We start from the raw sequence: 21,118 nt of genomic DNA on the forward strand, positions 1-21,118 counted from the left end.
TCACTTTTATCTTTTGGTCATTAGGTATGAGTTTATAAAACTTTTGAAAATTGACTGGACACATGAATACAAAGACGTTTTTAAAGAAAGTGTTTATTGAAGAAAATACATCTTTTATAAAATAGAAAATAAAAGCATTAATTAGGATGAGATTCTCTGCTCAGTATTAGCTACCAATAAAAAAACTCTTCACTTAATCATATGGCAGTAAATATAGTTACTTTTTCTTTTCACTTAAATGTTTAAAGACCATTTCAATTAACCTTTACTTAACATTCTCTCTGAAGATCATATACAGCTGACAGTTGAAAGATTTGTTTTCCAAGTTAATAAATATACCATTTATTTCTACAGTGCCCAAATAAATGAAAATGAATTACCTAGGCAATATTACCATCTTCCCATTATGATTTGTTCTAGGAAGAGTTTCATTCACACATTGCTTTTATGTATATAATATATATATACACACACACATACATATACTATATAGTGTGTGTATATATATATTTTCTATTAAACTGCTTCTAGGAAACATAGCAGAGATTAAGATATAAAAGAGGGTTTTTACTATTAAAAAACAAAAAGAGGTAAAAATTATGAAATACTAGCAGATTAAATCTTGGCTACATCTGCACTTGCAGGGGGAAAAGTCATTGTCAGAAATATTTCATTACAAGTATGTGTGCTACAGTTTCTTGGAATTCAGCCAAACTCTCCAGGAATGATATGAACACTGAAACAAAAAATTTAAAAATTTTGAGACAAAGTTGAAACATTTACCTGAAACTCTGGTACAGTAGGTGACTTTGTGACAGTTTTCCTCTTCTTTGTGATTGCTTTTTTAGAGATGGATTTTTTTCCTTTCAAGATTAAAAGAGAAAAGCTTCATAATGCTGTTTATAGCACTTCATTAACAAAAAACAAATTACGCAGAGCCTTGAAAGTTAAATTTTAACTAACAGACGGCTGCTAGTGAGTCAAATAAAAATGATGAATCAAAACAAGCCCCAGTAAAAGCAAACATTAAACTATTAACTACCTGTTAACAGACATATTAACAAATGCTGTTTTATTTTTATATGAACCAAACTATTACATCTCCTAAGTGTTATACAGTAGAATTTATTTCAAGATTAGGCAAAAAAGTCATATTACTACTGCTTAATTAAAATCTACATTTGCAACTTAAAATGAGACTACATAGGGAGAAAAACTTTACCTTTAACATTGACTTCGCAGTCAGGAACTGGCATAAGAACTACAGCTGAAGACTATGGTCTCTAGCCAACCCAATGTGAAAATCCCCTTAGTAGCTTAGGTAACTAAGCTTTTCTACTCCTTTAGCTCTGCACTCTCCTAACAGGCTGCCCTTGGTGGTATCAATACCCAAAGTTTTAAAAGAAGATAAATATCTACCTTTAAAGTGCACCTAGTTGTTTGTGGAACCAGAAACCACTGGGAAAAATAAACCTCTTATACTTAAAGCCAATTCACAGTATACACTGAAATATATCTACTTTCTGTATTTAACTTGACAAAAAAATATACATACATGCATAAAACTTCTATTTTTAGGCCAGGCGCAATGGTTCACACCTATAATCCCAGCACTTTGGGGGGCCAAGGCAGGCAGATCACCTGAGGTCAGTTTGAGACCAGCCTGGTCAACATGGCAAAAATCCGTCTCTACTAAAAATACAAAAATTAGCCAGGTGTGGTGGCGCGCGCCTGTAATCCCAGCTACTCGGGAGCCTGAGACAGGAGAATCGTGTGAACCTGGGAGGTGGAGGCTGCAGTGAGCCGAGATCACACCATTGCACTGCAGCCTGGGCAACAAGAGTGAAACTCTGTCTCAAAAAAAAAAAAAAAAAAAATTCTATTTTTAGTTAGAAACACATTAAACATTTTCCCCCAATTTGTAATTAGCAAAATCAATTAACAAACTGTTAATTACTCAACATATACTAGATATAGGACACTGTACAAGTTACAGGGACAAGAAGGAATTAAAAAATCATAAAAAAGAAAAATCCTATCCTCTAGGAGCTTACAGTCTACATAAGGGCACAAAAAATATTCAGAAATACTTTTCTGTCATTTTTAGTTCACAACCATTTGCAGACTAAAATCCCCTTAAAAGTCAATACTTTTTTCAAAAGGGAAAATGAGTACATAAAGTAACTTTGCTGTACATAATCCTAATGCTCCTTTCCAAACATTTTCCTATATAAATACGATCATCTTGCAAGAATATGTCAACTCAACTCAACTGACACAATTCCAGTTTATAATTGTGTTTTTTGTATTACTTTTTAATCATATCACAGAACTATAATTTATAAAATTTCTAACTTTTGGCTCAATAAAATCCATGTATACTATGATTGAACTGCAAATTGTGAGTTGCTGAGGTTCATGGGGGTTTAACTGTCTTATTTTAGTAAGTATTGATGGGTGTCATTTGACATTTGCTTTTAATTAAATTAAAATAACCCAACATATATTTCTTTATTCACCATTGTTACTTACTTCTGTGCTTACACAGTACCTTATAACAGAAGTAAATGCCTACAAAGATAGGTAAGTGGGTAGGCTGCTTAAATAGCAATACTCAGGGAGAAATGATTAAATTATTGGTATCCCTATAATACAGCTAGTAATTGATTTCTAAACTGAGTGCCGTTAAGTATTGCTGAAAGGGGCTCATGAATTTGAATGCCAAGACGCCTTTCCTCTATACACTGCCTTTACCATTTTTTGAAGTTCACAAGAAAAAATGAATGGTCTTGCTGACCTATGTACGGGAAGGTTTTATAAAAACAGCAATTTGAAGGAAATAAAATTATTCCTAAACCTCTCCCCACCAGTCCTACTCTGATTAGCTTAAAAAAAAAAAAAAAGCCATTTGATTTTGCATTCATTTATAAGCACAACAGAGGTCACCCTTGATAGTCCCATGAATTTCATCTTATTTTTACACAGGCACTAAACACAGGTACTAAATTCTCAGTTAACTCTAGCAGCTACTCTATTTGAATGGACTGAGAAGCTAAGGTGGTTACTTGGTATTTCAGTTCACCATGTCATTAGGATGCTTAAATGTTATTAGAAAATTGGAGGTAATGTTATATATTGGTTATAAGCTTGAGTTTTAGAACTAAACTACCTGAGTTTGAATATCTGCTACAACCACCTACTATTATAGAGGTCATGTATAATAGCTACACACATGACCTTGAGCAAACTGCTTTATTTCTTTGTGCAGTTTTTTCATCTATAAAACAGGGATAATAGTATTATCTACTCTGTGAGAATTAAATGGGTTCTAACATCCCAAAAGCTTATACTACTGCTAGGCACATGGTAGGTGATCAATAAATGTTAGCTATTGCTTTAGCTTCAGCTAAGCTATGGTGAGAAAAGCCTAAACAGAAAATCTTTTAACCTTCTTCAAATTCTTTTTACTTACTCCATCTCAGTTCTTCTTATGCATATGTCCTCTAAACTACCACTCTACTTTGTACACAAATCAATGAATGTAATAGAATATTATAATTGTCTGTTCTTATGTTTGTCATCCTTACTATAATGTAAATTATTGGTGACAGAAATCACATTATTCACTTTGTATTTACAGCATTTAGCACACATAAGTTCTAAGAAGTGATCCCTAAATATAAGAATCCTACTTTTTTCAGAAATGTCACCACCAGTTGGGGGGTAGGAAAAGGTATGCAGGTAATTGTTTACAATTCTGAGGGTCCATTTAAGTCTATTTTATAGTGAAGAAAACACTGACGACGATTTTAAATAAACAATTTACCAACATGACCTAGTAGTGGTAGTAAGAAGATTAACATTTACTGAGAACCTACTATGTGTCAGATACTTAGTAAAGTGGTCTGTATAAATTAACTTATTTATTTCTCAATATAACCCTCCCAGGTAGGTAGTAACTCTATCGTAATATGGGATAACTGAAGATCAAAAAGATTAATTAACTTACTCATGTGTCACACAGTAAGTAAGCACCACAGTCAGGGATTCTAACTACAAAGTTCAAGCTCCTTCCATTAGGTAATTTTACTGCACAAATATCGTGAGTTACCATTTATTGATTCCTACCATGTGCCAGGCTCCATGTGACATACTGTGCATTTGCTATTCTAATTAATCTTAACAATACAGCCAAGCAGGTATTACCTCACTTATCACAGATAAAGAAACAGGCTATAAACAGGTAAAGAAACTGATGGAGGAGCTGTAGCTAATATGCACTAGAAGCATATATGTGAAATTAGGTCTGTCTCACTTCAAAGCTTACTCTTTTTATGGTAAAATATTGCATTCTTTCAAATTTTTTGAAAGAGATGTAATCTGCTTCTGTTTGCCTCAGAGCATTCCTTTTGATTAGGGTTGGATGATTTGTACATTTACTGTTTTTTAATACCTTCCGTATATATCCTCAAAAAAAAAATTTCAGTATACATTTTCCTGTATTCTTCAGTAAAAAATCAGCACTTAAAAAATAAATATTACTTTAAAAATCGAGCATCATATACTGCAAAACTACGCCTTTATTTGGTAATCTGTTTTTGCTTCAGGACAAAATATATACAGGGCAAGTTACATACTGCCCCCCAGTGGGCTTCCCTTCCTGTATCACTCAACTTGATCATATCCCAGGTATTTTACTCCCACTGCCCTAAGTTACCTGGTCATATAAAACAGAATAAAATTCTCAAACCTAAAATCATGCTGAAGTCAGAAGTCAAATTAAAACATACACAGAATTTCAACACCACTCTTGAGCCTAAAACAAGAAGTGTCAACCTGTACCTGGAAAATGCATAAGGAAACATTAATAAACCTTAATAATAAACCTTAGTAATTAATGTTACAAAAGTATACCCTAATGAAGCTTTCTAAAACACTATGCTTAGAAAAACTTAAGAATGCCCAACCTGAGAGGGAAAATCATAACTAAGATATATTTTATACTGTAACTGAGGCATAAAACTCTACTTTTCTAGAATCTGGAAATATGCCTTTTTTAAAAATGGCATATTTCTTTACACAAGGTGATTATCATCCCCCTTTCGGTTCCCCTTTCTCAGTTTCTTATTCCTCATCTTTACCCTTCTCCTTCATCTGGTTTTCCTGTCTTCACTCCTCAGACCACTGGGCTACTCATACTCAGACTTCCATTTTAAGCCAAGTGTGGTGGTGCATGCCTGTGATCCCAGCTCGCCTGTGGTCCCAGCTATTTGGGAGGCCGAGGTGAGAGGATGGCTTGCACCCTGGAGTTCGAGGCCAGCTGGGCAACATAGCGAGATCCTGTCTCTCAGGGAGGGAAAGGAGGAAGAAAAAGAAAAAAAAAAAAGGTACCTCAATGCTTTCCTAGATTCAGCCTTTCCATGTTTTAAAATTATCCCAACACATTCACTCCTCCCTCTGTGCTTTCCTCTTAGGAATCTTAATAAATAGATGAATACTAAGATATTAATCATTGTTGCAAGTGAAAACTCAAGGGTATTTGTATTATTAAACAGTGAATCTGCAAAGTGCCTGGGATGTAAAGTCACAGAACTAGAGCCTAAACTTGTCTTTTATTTACTAAATGTGCACGTCTTGAGCTAACTATACTCCAGGAGTTTCTGGAGTTCTATCTCAAGTAAGCAATTTGACCTTAACAAAGCAGTTTATTTTCCTTTTATTCTCCTTACCTATAAGCAGATTTCTTATCATACTGGAATTCTTTAACCTTATCACATAATTCAGTAACTCCTCAACACCCATTTCTTTTAACTTTTAACTGAGAATATTGAATCAGTTGCCAAATTCTGCTACTTATTGCAGCATCTCTCTCAAAATAGAATTTTCTTCTATCATTATGATAGAAAAGTCACATTATCAATCCTTACCTGGATTTAGAATTTTCTCTTGTTAAAGTTATCATCTACCCCTTCATCTTACCCCTGCCAGCTTCTTTTCATAGCTCTTTAATGGTATCCTAATTATCTTGCAAGACCCTTTCTCCTAATCCTGTCACTTACTAGCTCTAGCTGTGTGACCTTGGACAAGTAAATCTCTTTGTATCTCAATTTTTAAAAATCTCTAAAATCTGTAATAATGGGGAATAATAGTAATACTTATTTTTTGAAGTTTTCATGAAGATTAAATGAGATAATATGTATAAAGGCTTAGAATAGTGCCTGGCATACAATAAGCACTCAATGAGTACTAGGTTTTTTAGAGAAAAAGTAGGATTGAAAAAATAAAAGGACATGAAGCACAGTAAATCCTTGCACTCTTATATTTTGAAATCTTCAGCTGGTATGCTAAAACTTTTCTCCATAAGATACATGTAGTTAGGGTCTCTAGTGCTGTCACTATAGAACTATATAATAACCTTTTCACAAATACAGGCCTTGAAATAATCAAACACTGTAGATTACATTACCTTCTCAGTCATTTACTATAAAGCAGCTCATTACTTTTTACACATCTGATGTATCTTATTTCAAGCTCAATTCCCTTACACTGGACTCTTGATTCAATCATTTAACATAGCATCACATGCCTAGAAAGATGACCCAAAAATGACACTTTTCTGTCATTCGAACAGCTTCTAAAACCTCAACTTTTCCACAAAAGCCTTCTTTAATTGTGCTTCTTCCAGTGACACCTCACTTAATTATACCTCTATGCTTTTGCTCGTGTTATTCAACATTTTCCACCTATTCAATCCCCAATATTCTTCAAAGTCCTTCATCCCTTGTAATACCTTCCCAGACTAGCATAGCACACTGATTTTTTCTCTACTTGACCTTATTGTGTTGTCTTTATCTGTACTTAACTGTTATTCACTTGAGGTCACTGACCACTTAAGTTTTTTCACCTATAAGAGTTTTAACTTAGTTCTTTCACCTATAAGAGAATAAGACCACCTGTCTTATCCATTTTAGTCAGTTTAGAGGTGATACCATAAAATGATTTGGGTGAAAATAATGACTATTGGCTGGGCACGGTGCCTCACGCCTGTAATCCCAGCACTTTGGGACGCCGAGGCGGGCGGATCACCTGAGGTGAAGAGTTCGAGGCCAGCCTGGTCAACATGGTGAAACCTCATCTTTACTAAAAATACAAAAATTAGCCGGACATGGTGGCACACGCCTATAGTCCCAGCTACTCTGGAGGGTGAGGCAGGAGAACTGCTTGAACCCGGGAGGCAGAGGTTGCAGTGAGCAGAGATCATGCCAATGCACTCCAGCCTGGGCAACAAGAGTAAGACTCCGTCTCAAAAAAAAAAAATTAAAAAAATAAAAAATTCCAAACAAAACTGGTTGAAAGCATCTTAAAACACCATAAGCTTTTTGTAATTGTTAATGCATCTGTAATCTTTTTTGTATTTTTTCAGATTTTATAAAAAGTCCCCTAATTTTTAGAATTTCTAATTCATTTTAGCCAACTCTACTTGCTCTACACAATCTATAATAACAGTACATTATTGAAAACAACCAAAATGTCCAATAAGGAGATTGGTTAAATTAACTGCAAAATACACACAACAGAATCCTATACAGCCATTTAAAATGATGATGCAGGGACCTATTTATTGCACAAAGATGTTCATGGTATACTGATAGGTAGGGGAAAAAAGCAGATTGTTAAAATGGTATGTATAGTATAATCCTATTTAAACAAATATAGTCTTTGAAAAAGTGTTGAAATAATAAGTAGTTAATAATAAGTAGTTAGTTTTAGTTACATCTAGGTGAACCATATTACATGTGTTCATTTATTTATTCAGTATATTCCCACACAATGCATCAACCAATCTGCTAAAGTGCCAGGGATGCAAAACCAGAAATAATCCTTCTGTCCCTAAGAATGTTACAGAATAAAGAGGAGACAATCATCAAAATAACCCAGAAGTAAAGGCAACTATAATAAGTATTATGAAGGAGAAGTGTCTGGTGCTATAAGCATGAATAACAGGGAAAATTTTAACAAGTCAAAAGATAACGGGAGGCTTCCTTAAGGAAGTGATAAAAGAATAAACATTTACTAGGTAATGAGGAAAGGGAAAGGGCTATTCTTTTTGCTTGTCTCTATATTCTTTAAAAAAAATGGATTGCTTTTATAATAAGAAAAAACAATGAAAGAAAACCAAATGATCTAAATTTTTTTGCTCTGGGCTTTTTTTACTCTTAGTTATTTTTAATTTATGCACAGCTAATCTTGCTTGTCTTGCTTAAATGACAAAGTTTTCAGAAACATTTATATTTTGAAAACAGGTCATCAAGGAAAAATTTCTAATTGCCAGGTCATATTTTTCTTATTCTATGATTGAATAAAAACAGAAGATCAAGCATGAGATAATGGACATTATATTGTTTCCATTGTCTTCTATTTATTCCATAATGTTTCCAATAGTAAGGAACAGGCCTAAATGAGTAAAAATGAATTCAAAATTTAAAAAGGAGGAAGGAAATCCCAATTTTGAAAAGTAGATTAAAATGCTTAAATGTTACCCAAACTGCCTCAAACTGTGCTAAAATTATCAAGTCATTTTCAACCAAATTGTCTTTGTGCCTTCTACTAAAAATCACCTGCCAATACAATAAGGCTTACTAAATTTGGAGATACCACCAAAAATTAAAGCCTGTATTACGTAACATAAAACAGACCAGATTGATTGCATGTAGGTTCATACATCAGTCATAAATGACACAGCTTATCCCAGAGTGTATTCTACAGAATACACAGGTTATTGGTAACTATTACTTGAAAAAAAGCAGTGTTAAAATAAATTTGAAAAAAATACGTTAAACAAAATCAAGCAGTTTTCTTTTCTTCAAGACTTTCCAGAGTCTTTAATAAACAGGCCCAGAATAACTTAACAAATTAGAAGTTCAAAAGGTTTTGAAAACTAAAAGTCTCAAATATAATTTATATGGTAACAAAACCTGACTTGAACTTAAGGTTTTCTAGTCTTTGTTTTATTTAGTCTAATTCATACATTTCTCTGTAGAGATTATATGTTTGATTACAGAAGTAATTCCCACTGGGGATATTCCTTAACCTAAGCCCCAATGTGGATAAGTTAAACATTATATACACCATAACACCGTTCTAATATCTGAAGAGTTCTAAATTTCAAAACAAATCTATTATCAGTTTTGCAAAATGAATTGTGAACCTCTACTAAAGCACAATGTGAATCTTTAAGAGGAGTATTTTCCAAACCTATGATGATGGAGCTCACTTTTAAAAAGAGTGAGAAAGTAAAGACTGGACTAAGGTATGCCCCAAACTGATTATGAAAGGCCAGGATGTCTCACACCTAATAAAGAAGAACAGGGCAAAGCTTCAGATAGACAAGTGGACTGAAAATTACATAAAACAAATGTTTAATTGTTATTATAACATTTTATGTAACATTGTTATATCAACAAGGAATTCAGTAACTGAGGAAAAAAGGGAATTAGCCGATGTTTACCCAGTATTAACTAGGTAAGCAGACAAAACTGGATCTACCAGATCCAAACATTTTTGTCACTTAAGACCTGACTTTCTAAAATTTGCTCTGAGAATAAAGTAAGTATACAAACAAGTGTATTCTTTTCTTCTATTTCAGGCATGTAAGTCTTCTCTCCTCAACTAAGGCTTAGAGTACTTGCTGAATACAATGTATAAATTTGCCTTCCAAGTGTTTCCATTCATTTTTCTAGAACTGGATACAAAACTCCCTCCAATTTTCTCTCTGATCTACAGCAGTGTCTATTTTATAAACCACTTTATTGCCTTTGAGCACATGAATAGCAGTGTAATAAACAATAAAGGATTTTGGGTTACAATTACATTAATATATTATATACTTGAGTTGGGAAGTAGTTCTAATTTTAAAATATTATTTAATATTTTAGAGACTAACTTTTTTTCTTTTTTTTTGAGACGGAGTCTCGCTCTGTTGACCAGGCTGGAGTGCAGTGGCATATAATTTTCTTATATTCCACATATTTTCTTGATATAAAAATATATACTGAAAACAGAGTTCTGAAAAATATATGATGTGAGAAAAAACAGACTCAGGAAGATAATCTGACTACCCTTGGTTTAAGTAGCTAGTTGCTATGAACTTTAGTCCTGGGAATGTTACTTCCTGAAATCAGTGCTTTTCCTACTACACGGTACTGCCCTACACCTGGGGTGGGAACCATTGCATAGTGATGGGAAAGAAATTGGTTCAGAGAAAGGTAAAAACATAATGCCCAAACATGCTCAACTGAAAATTAAATTCAAACTTACTGCATCAGTACTTTTTTTGTTGTAAGTATATAAAACGACATGTACTCTGCCTTTTTAACTCATGGAATATAAAATAAAATTTGACCCTCAAGTATACACGCATGCATACATGTGCATTTCAGTCTCTCAATCAAAGCACCCATGATGAATAATTGAAAAAACAATTTGAATTATACTTAAACATAACTCCCATCCATTTGTGTTAGCTTACCAGATTTGTGCTTCTTGTGTTTTGCTTTTTTTTTGATGATCAATAACTTATTCTGGATCTCAGGTTTGTAAGACTTGAATGCAAGAGAATGAAGACCTTCACGCTTTCTCTGTAAGTTTTCATTCAAAACATCTTTCAATTTCTTTTTTTTCTTTTTCTTCTTTTTTGCCCTCATTTTAGTTAGTTTGAGTTTCTTGTGGCTCTGTAGTGACTGCTCTAACAGAATATCCCTTACAACTTTGTGGCAGTTAATTTCTGGATGATCACTGTGACTTCCATTTACATGTATTTGGCAAGATTTTAGAGCATTTTCTTTTAATGGACTGGGTTCAATCTTTATTCTGGAAGCTTCACCATATTTTTCCTGATTTTCTATAAACCTTATTTCACCTGGACTGAGAGGCTCTCCAAAGCCAGTAACTTCCCCTGGACTCCCTGGTTTCTCTAAGTTTTCTTTACAACAATCAGTTTTTTTAATTTCACAAGGCCTGCGAATTCTAATTTCATAGTTGGATTTTACTTCCATTTCAACAGAGATGTCATGATTATCCAATATCATTTTAGTAGGGCAGCAAGCTGGATCAAAATTATTTTCCTGCTCTTTCTTGAAGGCAGAGGGCATGCTGTCTCTACTACATCTATGTTCTCCATTACTTGTACTAACATAGTCACACTTCAATTTCTCCAATTTAATCCGAGGTACTCTTTGTATTTTAATGGGTGGAATTGGAAATTCTGGGGCCTGAAAGGGTCTCTGTTTATAAATCCGTACGTCTGCACCACAGAACTGTGGAAAATGTACATAAGCATTCTCCAAATAATCATAACCAAGAATAACTTCTCTGCATTCATGGATAGGCTGTCCAAGTACAGCATCTTGAACTTCTTTTTGTGTTTCATACACAAAGTCACAAAGACCCTTAAGTAGCCATACTTTTTGGTAAAAAGGTAGTTCGTGAAAAGGTTTTTCTTCTAATGGACTGACTTCTCCAAGAACTTTAAAAAACTGAGGACACAACCCCAGTTTTTCAGCACAGTTATCAGGATTTTCAGTCTGCCCTACAGCAGTGTACCACTGTTGTACTTTCTGCCTTAGTGCTGCTTCCCAGGTCCTGTAAGGCAAAGTAGGTCTTCGATGTAAGGTAGGTCTGCGATGGGGAGGACTTAATAGAGAAGTCATTATTTTAGATAGGAAAACATTACACTGAGGCATCAGAAGACAACGTTCCAATTCGTAAAAGACTATTTCTGGCAAATTTAGAATTTGTTGAGCTAAACAAAGGAAATGCCCAATAGCTGGAATTTCCCACATGGTCTCCATACAAGTTGGAGCTGCTTGAGCTAGAAGTTTTCTTTCCCATTCTTCTATTTCCTTTTGACTAGCTTCTTCTGCTTCTTTTCTTTCCTGCTCCCGAAGCCTAAAGAAATTTAACAAATTATACTATTATTATTTAGAGGGTACCATAAAATGATAAATTTTAAGTATATTTATCTTTAGTCAAAAAGGCAACTAACTGTCCTAGTTTTATTTATTTATTTATTTATTTATTTATTTATTTGAGTCTCGCTCTGTCGCCCAGGTTGGAGTGCAGTGGTACAATCTCAGCTCACTGCAACCTCTGCCTCGCAGGTTCAAGCAATTCTCCTGCTTCAGCCTCCCAAGTAGCAGTCACCTGCCACCACGCCCAGCTAACATTTTGTATTTTTTAGTAGAGATGGAGTCTCACCATGTTGGCCAGCCAGGCTGGTCTCAAACTCAGGTGATCCACCTGCCTTGGCCTCCCAAAGTGTTGAGATTTACAGGCATGAGCCACCATGCCCAGTCTGTCCTAGTTTTAAATATCAGTACAAAGTGTCTCATAAAAGTACCATTTTGCTTTTTTCAGATGAAGAAATACACATATCACTTCACTCTGAATTTGATGGAGGATTCCTGACATAATTATCCTCAAGGTAAATTCTTCAATTTATAATATCAATTACCTTTACTAAATGAAAGCACAGAATTTGATTACAATAATTTCTAGAAGTAATATGACTTCATATAAGAGCTGTAAAGATATTTACATCCTTTGACCCCGTAATTACATTCCTAGAAAATTATACTAAGAAAATAAGTCAAACAGAAGCAAAAAGTTATGTACTTACCAATGTTACCTGGAGTTTTATCATATAAGCAAAACAAAACTATGCAAAAATTGTTTTAAAATTGGAAAATAAACTTGAAATATTATGTAGCCTTAAAAATTAAAATTATTAATATCATGTATAAATACAGAAAATGTCAGAATACAACATAGTACTTAATAGTCATAATGAAAATAAGTATATACTGAGCAGGGAGGTGACAGTATTGCAAAAGTAAATAATTTCTAGGTTAATGAGAATATGAGTGCTTTTTTCTCCCTTAAGATTTTCTTTATTAGCACTACTATAAAAACTTTTTAATTCAAAAAAAATTAAATTAGATACAAAGATAGGCATTTAAGTCTTCGCAACCTTAGATTAGGCAATGGTTTCTTAGATCTGACACCCAAAAAATAAGCAACAAGAGAAAAATAGATAAACTGGGTATCATCAAAACTAGAAAATTTTGTGCTTTTAAAAGACATCATCAAGAAAGTAAAGACAACTCACAGAATGGGAGGATGTTTTTGTAAATGATATACTTAATAGGAGACTTGTATATAGAACATATAATGACTACTTACAACTCAATAATAAAAGGACAAATAGCCCAGTTAAAAAATGGACAGGTTGGGTGCAGTGGCTCACGCCTGTAATCCCAGCATTTCGGGAGGCCGAGGCAGGTGGATCACCTGAGGTCAGGAATTTTGACACCAGTCTGGCCAACATGGTGAAACCCCTTCTTGACTAAAAACACAAAAATTAGTTGGGCATGGTGGCGCATGCCTATAATCCCAGCTACTAGGGAGGCTGAGGTAGGAGAATCGCTTGAACCTGGGAGGCGGCAGTTACAGTGAGCCGAGATCGCACCATTGTACTCCAGCCTGGGCAACAAGAGCGAAGCTCCATCTCAAAAAAAAAAAAAAAGAAAAAGAAAAAAAAAAAGGAGAAAGAAACTTGAACATGAATAGGTATTTCTTTAAAGATGTGAACAGCAAAATGAACAACAAAAGCACATGAAAAGATGCTCAACCTCATTATCAATTAGATAAATGCAAATCAAAACCAGAATGAGATACTACTCCAAACTTATGTGGATGGTTATTATACAAAAGACAGATAGTAACAAGTATTGGTGAAAAAGTGAAGAAACTAGAAACCTCATACGCTGTAGGTAGTATAATTGCTTTTGAAAACGTTACCATGTGATCTAGCAATTCTACTCCTGCGTATATACCCAAGAGAAATAAAAACACTTGTCCACATGAAAACTTGTATAGAAATGTTTTTAGCAGTATTATTTATAAGAGCCAAAAATGGGAACAAATCAATGTCTGACATTGGCCATTTTTCTACAAATCAGATTGCAATCCAGTAAGATAACATATAAATAGTAAGAACACTACTTTGGCAAATATCACAACTTGCTCTTTTATAGAACAGCCTACTTTTATATTTTTGGTTGAAATGTCATACTACAACTGTCATTAGTGATTTGGTATTTATATATATTACATTTGAGTACCTAAAAAATATTAAATATCCTTAATAAAATTCAACTTTTTTCAAATGTGCTTAGAGTTTTATGGAATTTTATTTTTTACTAAATGAGGATGGTAGTGGGCAGGTAGAATTTGGCTTCCTCTGTACAGAGCTGGGACTCCAAAAGCACACACACTCAGTAGAGGGGCATACTAGAAAAAAGTCCCTTCCCCCAATCCTCAACTAGAGGACTGCAAAAAAATTTTTTTGTCTTCACAACAGGAGTGGTAAAAAAATAAAATCTAAAGAATTTGTAACTATAAGCTGACTCATACAGATTTATTGCCCAATTTCACATTTCCTGAGTGCTCAGAAAAACATCACACTAAGAAATGAGTTTAATGTGGTTTCATGCCAATATTGCTGTCAGGTACATGAACAACAACAAAAAAATCAAATCTCTAAGGGAATGCACCTTAAGCCCAGACTTTAAGGAACTCCTACTGCTATAGTGTATAGATAAGAAATGAGTTCACAGTCAAAGATAAAACATAAAAGGAATTAAGATATTAGGAGGGATAGGAAGAAAGAATCTGGCCCCAAGATAATAGATGTAAGAATTACAGGACACAAGGAATACAATGTTCAGTGAAAAGAAACTGAAAACATGAGCAAAGAGGAGATTATACAAAATGACAAAGCAGTTTTGAAAATGAATTAAAAAGAACTTCTAGTAATGAAAAATACAGAAATTAAAATAAAAACAGATTTACAGCTAACTCCTTGATATAGTTTGGATATTTGCACCCTCCAATTCTCATGCTGAAATTTGATTTCCAACGCTGAAAGTGGGGCCTAGTAAGAGGTGTTTGGGTTATGGGGGTGGATTCCTCATGAATAGCTTGGTGCCATTCTCCCTGCAGTGAGTGAGTTCTCACTCCACTATTTCTCACGAGAAATAATTGTTAAAATGGGCCTGACACCTTCCTCCTCTCTCTTGTTCCCTTTCTCACCATGTGGTATGTTGGCTCACCTTCACCTTTTGCTGGGAGTAGAAGCAGTCTGAGGCACTCTCCTGATGCAGATGCTGGCTCCATGCTTCCTGTACAACCTACAGAACCACGAGCCAAATAACCCTCTTTTCTTTATAAATTACTCAGCCTCAGGTATTCCTTCACAGCAATGCAAAATGGACTAAGACACTCTTCAACAGCAATAACAGAAGCCAGCACACAATGGAGTATCTTTAATATACTCAGAAAATAAGTGCCAACAGAAATTGCTATTGAATAAAAATATCTTTCAAAAATATAGAAAAAAAGATATTTTCAGACCAAAAAAATGTGATATTTGTGACTAAAAAACACAATCTAAAGGAAATTCTAAAGAATATGCTTCCAGTGGAAGAATAGTGATTCCTCATCGAAGCACAAAGATGGGGGGAAAAAAGTGGTAATACATAGGTTAATTTACATAGATATGGCATAAATGATTAAAATGTTCTATGGAGTTTAAAAAGAAGACAAGATAGAATTAAAATACATGACAACAACAGCTGGGCTCTGTGGTTTGCGCCTGTAATCCCAGCACTTTGGGAGGCCGAGGCAGGCAGATCTGAAGTCAGCAATTCAAGACCAGTCTGGTCAACAAGGTGAAACCCTGTCTCTACTAGAAATATAAAAATCAGCTGGGCATGGTGGTGCACGCCTGCAATCTCAGCAAGGCAGGAGAATTGCTTGAACCTGGGAGGCAGAGCCTGCAGTAAGCTGAGATTGCACCACTGCACTCCAGCCTGGGCGACAGAGTGAGACTCCATCTCAAAAAATAATACTAATGCTAATATAAAATAAAATACATTACAATAATAGCAGATAAGCTGGGAGAAAAATGATTAAACTGAAAAGGAAGAGAGAGACTAAAGAAGCACAAATCAATATCTAACATACAACAAATTGACTGGGCTGGGTGTGGTGGCTCACACCTGTAATCCCAGCATTTTGGGAGGCCAAGGTGGGAGGATAGCTTAAGCCCAGGACTTCAAGATCAGCCTAGGCAACACGGTGAGATCCCAACTCTTAAAAAAAAAAAAAAAAAAGAAAAAAGAAAAAAAAGAGCCTGTTATGGTGGCACAGGCCTGTAGTCCGAGCTACTTGGGAGGGTGAGGTGGGAAGATCACTTGAGCCCAGGAAGTCAAAGTTGCAGCGAGCTGTGTTCATGCCATGGCACTCTAGCCTGGGCAAAAGAGCAAGACGCTGTCTCAAAAAAACCAAAACAAATCAAAAGCAAGGGACAAAAAACAAATTGGAGCTCCAGAAAATAAGAATAGAGAGGTAGGAAGGTAATGGTGATGGTGATAGTTGAAGACATAATGGCTGAGAATTTTCCAGAATTAATGGGCACAAATCTTCATTTCAGAAAGCTCCAAAAAATAAACGAAGAAAGTAAGCCACATTTGGGCACGGGATAAAACAATGATAAAACATCAAAGACAAAAAAAAAATTCTTACAAGACGCAGAAAAAAGGACAGAGTACATATACAGGAATGACAGACTGAGAGATCTATTAATAGCAACAAAATAAACCAGAAACGACAGAACAGTCGTTTAAAGTGCTGAATTAATATAACTGTCAAACTAGAGCTGCATAACCAGCTAAACTATCATTCATAGATCAAAGTAAGTTAAAGCCATTTTCAGTTAGACTGAAATGAAAACTTTCATGTAGTGTCTTCTGCTTCCATCCAAAATGAAGTGATGAAGAATCAAATTTACACTTTCATTTGAACCAACAAAAAAATCCTAATACATGAAATAATGGTTTTCAAGCAAAGGATAGTGATCCATGACACATGAGAAAGAGATAAGGTTAGTCCAAACATTGTTCCAGTTTACTGCCTTGAATGAGTATCCAGCTCATGATGCAGACAGAGGGTACCCAGGCAAAGCCCAGTGGACTCCCTTAATTGAGAAGAAGCCAAGAGTCCAGACAGACCAAGGCAACTAGAGTCTGCAGGACATAGTACCTGCACAGTACCAATGAGTAGACAGTTGCATAGAGAGAGAATGCTACAGATGTGCAGAGGATCTCCCGGGAGTATTCAGAGTACTGATTAGTACAGGGACAAACTTACAAAATATTAGAGAACATAGCGCCCGTTCCCACTAGTCACACTAGAAAACTAGACTCATAATTCATGGAATATTGGGTAGAATACTCAGGAAGGTCTTACCTTGGTAGTAGAGAATAATTAGACATGGACTAGTGCTCAGGATCCAACTAACAAATCATAAAAGGTTAGAATAATAAAGTTGTTTCCAACTAACTTAACTGCATTCCAGGAAAAAGCTCAAGATTTATAGAGATCTAAAAATATCCAGTGCTCACCAAGGTAAAATTTACAATGTTTGGCATTCAAACCAAGGCTACCAGGCATACAACAATGCAGAAAAATGACCCATGATGAGAAAAATCAACCAAAACTGACCCAGAAATGATACACATATTAGAATTAGCAATAAGGGCCGGGTATGGTGGCTCACGCCTGTAATCCCAGCACTTTAGGAGGCTGAGGTGGGTGGATCACTTGAGGTGAGGAGTTTGAGACTAACCTGGCCAACATGGTAAAACCTGTCTCTACTAAAAAAAAAATACAAAATTAGCTGCGTGTGGTGGTGCACGCCTGTAATCCCAACTACTTGGCAGGCTGAAGCAGGAGAATCGCTTGAACCCGGGAGGTGGAGGTTGCAGTGAGCCAAGCTCGCACCATTGAGCTCCAGCCCGGGCAACAAGAGTGAAACTCCATCTCAAAAAAAAAAAAAAGGAAAAAAGAATTAGCAATAAGGTCATTAAAGTAGTTATTGAAACTATATTCCATTTGGTTAAAAACTTAAGTAGAGATATGAAAGATATAAAAAAGACCCAAACTAAACTTTTGGAGATAAAAACTGCAATGTCTGAGATGAAAATACACAGAATGCGATTTATGACCGATTAGACATGGCAGAAGAAAAGATCAGTGAACTTGAAGACAGCAATAGAAACTATCCAAATTGAAATATACAGAAAAAATACTTCTACAGTATATATGTAGAAGAAAAGAGATGATTACAGAAAGAAGTTCGAAAATGTGAGAAGAATTGGGAACAAACAAACTGTTAATCATGGGTAAATATGAATAAAAATTATATTATAAAAACAGTAATGTTTAGTTTAGGGGATAAAAAATGACACAAAGCTAAATTATTAATCAACAGTAACATATGAGATGGACGAGGCAGAAGAGAACAAAATTAAGAAGAGGAATAGAGCTTCCCTATCAGTGGAAGCAGGTGTAAAAGAATTCTACAGATAAATAGCTATAGATAATGCCAAATGGAAAAATCAAGAAACAGCAACATAGTATTTATTTAAAAATGTGAACATGATTACCAGAAGGAATAGCTAAAGTTAAAGGTAGCTGATTCTGAGTCATGGGCTTGAAGTTGAGTTGAGTAAGACTGATGCCTTGTAGTAGCCTTAAAGATACACTGCGACTTTTAAACTAGAGAGTCTGTAAAATAAAAAAAGTCTTAAATTGAGTTTTCAAAAGCTAAAAAAAAAAAATCAGTCAAATGACTTAATCATGTTTATGTTAAATTTATAGATACTGTGTACTTTACCATGAAATTCAGTTTCTCTACACTTTATGTACTGAGAAGGATAGAATATTTTTCTGGGTAGAATATTTTTCTTCAATATACTGTTGTTAACAATAGACAAAGTTTTCAAGTTATTTCCCATAAAATTTAATTCACAGTTTGTTTAAAAGTTTGTAATAGGATACTGTATCTTAGAATCAATCATCAGAAACTGAGTTTATTACTATTCTTGGTAGAGAAAACTGATTTTGGTTAATCTTGTCATAATTAATTCTATGAGCTCGCTATAAAATCACTTATTAGTTAGAAAACATCTCAGACTGTAAGTCTGGAAATTCTCCCTTTTTGGTTATACATACAAGTAAAATATAATGTTGTTTATGGCAGATTTCTATTTTCAAAATTAAATGTGATACCTTGCTTTTATCCAAAGGAAATAAGATTAAAGGAACTAGGAAGCACCAAATAATAGAATAGATATGAAGAGTCAACACCAAGTAGGGAAAGGACAGCAAAAAAAAAATCTGGGAATCCTGAAGGCAATGCATACATGACTAACATCAATGAAATACATTTTGTTCTGATAGAGAAGAGTGTTACATGTTCTGCAGAAGTGAAAGAGTGACAACTAGTGCTTGGAAAAGAAAATGAAAGGGAAAGTTGGAGTAGATGAAAAAACTTTTATGGACTTGCTTTGCCTAAAGCAGTGAAAAGCAACTTTTGGCCAATATAAAGATTGGTGATAAGGTAATTTCACAAACTATTTACTTGCTGCGGATATTAAGGGCATACAGAGGGGTGAAATAACTTCCCCCAGGTTTTCCTAGCAGATCAGTATAACAGACAGAAACACAGTTTGCCTGGTAGGCCAAAGTTAGCACCAATTGGCTTGCTCCTAGAAGAGGACGAAAATTCATGATACAGTTGACGCGTGATGCTGCCATCTGTGCGTACTATCTGAAGTTAATCAAGGGCTGCTACTCACACTGCTGCTGTTCCTCATACACTGTACCTTTCAGGGGAAGATTATGGAATCTAGCCTCAGACTATGAATACTAAAGAGATGTGAGGAAGCACAAAAAAGTACATGGCTGGTATAGGCCAGCATAAGGCAGAAGAGCACTTTACCTTTAGAAATACAACTATGGAGTCTCTTTCCTGATCCTCAGTAGTGTAGTAAATAGGGAATGGGAGCCTGCTGAAGATCTCTAGAGTTAATATATATAATCAGCTATTTTTTAAAAACTTTAACACTTATAGTTAAAAAGTTAAAATAGTATCTTAAAAATGCTGAAGTACATCACATTTTGCTGGTAAGGCAGATAAAAAACCACCTTCCAGAATTATTTTCATTTAAAAATTTTGTCCAAAAGTACAGTACTAAAGACAGATAAAGCAGTACATGTTTCTAAAATACCAGCTCAAAAAATTAATGCTTCAATTTTGAGAAAATACCAAAAGACTGCCTCAGGATAGTTGCAAAAACAACATTTGCTATTTTTAAAAAGAGGGTACATAAACAATACTGAATCAACAAGAAAATTGGTTCAATTTTTTTTTTCTGGATCAGTTCTCATTTTTGATGTTGCTCCTTACTGGGCTATGGCATGCTTGCATGTTACTCTGTGAAATACTAATAGAAGCTGTGCCTAAGGTTATTTTAGCCATGCACAATTTGGCAAAAACACTAGCTTTCCAAAAGAAAATTAAGTTTTAAAGTATCCTAACTTTACTATTATAGTTTTATAAACTTTTATTGAATGCTTACCATGTGTGATGATACAAAGAGGTAAGAAAACATGGACCTCACTCTCAAAGACATTACAATTTAGTAAAAAAAAAAAATAGGACCTTTAATCTAAAATAATCCATTAATTGAGGAAACAATACAATGTATACAAATTGGTGGCATGAAAAAAGGAAGCAAGACATTTATTTATATTTTCTAAGATGAATAACACATAATATTATATTTCAGAAAAACTAACCATTCATATCAAGTCCATCAGTCAAACTTCTTATTTATCTGCCAACAACAGAAACTCCTCTGGCTAGTTGAAGCAGAAAATGAATTTATTTAAGGATTATAAGGGAGCTTATAGAAGCTCTGTTAAGAGTCAGAGAGCCAAACTTAGATGACAGAAAGCCAGAAAACAAGTCCAACCACACTTAGGAGGTTCTCCAGGAAAAACCAGACAGTCAGCACTAGTTGGCACCTTTGATACCAAGAACCTGGAACAACCAGAAACTCCTACCACCAGCTTTACCAAAAAATAAAACCTCTCACTCAAGATTGCTACCTGATGTTATTTCCATACAATATCAAGTAAGAAGTATATGCCT

At 34.7% G+C, this 21,118-nt stretch overlaps 1 protein-coding gene across 11 annotated transcripts in view; it reads right to left on the minus strand.

The window, feature by feature from the left end:
• Nucleotides 1–21,118, minus strand: part of BRD10 (bromodomain containing 10) — a 120,378-nt gene that overhangs the window by 66,083 nt on the left and 33,177 nt on the right. For all 11 annotated transcript variants that reach the window (XR_011612975.1, XR_011612973.1, XR_011612972.1 and 8 more), the window contains 2 exons: nt 10,529–11,946; nt 784–863 (listed from right to left, as the gene is read on the minus strand). Coding sequence is in view for 7 of the 11 variants with exons in the window: in XM_071078762.1 (XP_070934863.1) it covers nt 784–863; nt 10,529–11,946 (1,498 nt within the window). In the remaining 4 variants the exon portion in view is untranslated. The remainder of the gene's footprint in view (nt 1–783; nt 864–10,528; nt 11,947–21,118) is intronic.

The sequence above is a fragment of the Macaca nemestrina genome, chromosome 14 (genome assembly GCF_043159975.1).
Source record: "Macaca nemestrina isolate mMacNem1 chromosome 14, mMacNem.hap1, whole genome shotgun sequence".
NCBI classification, from domain to species: Eukaryota; Metazoa; Chordata; class Mammalia; order Primates; family Cercopithecidae; genus Macaca; species Macaca nemestrina.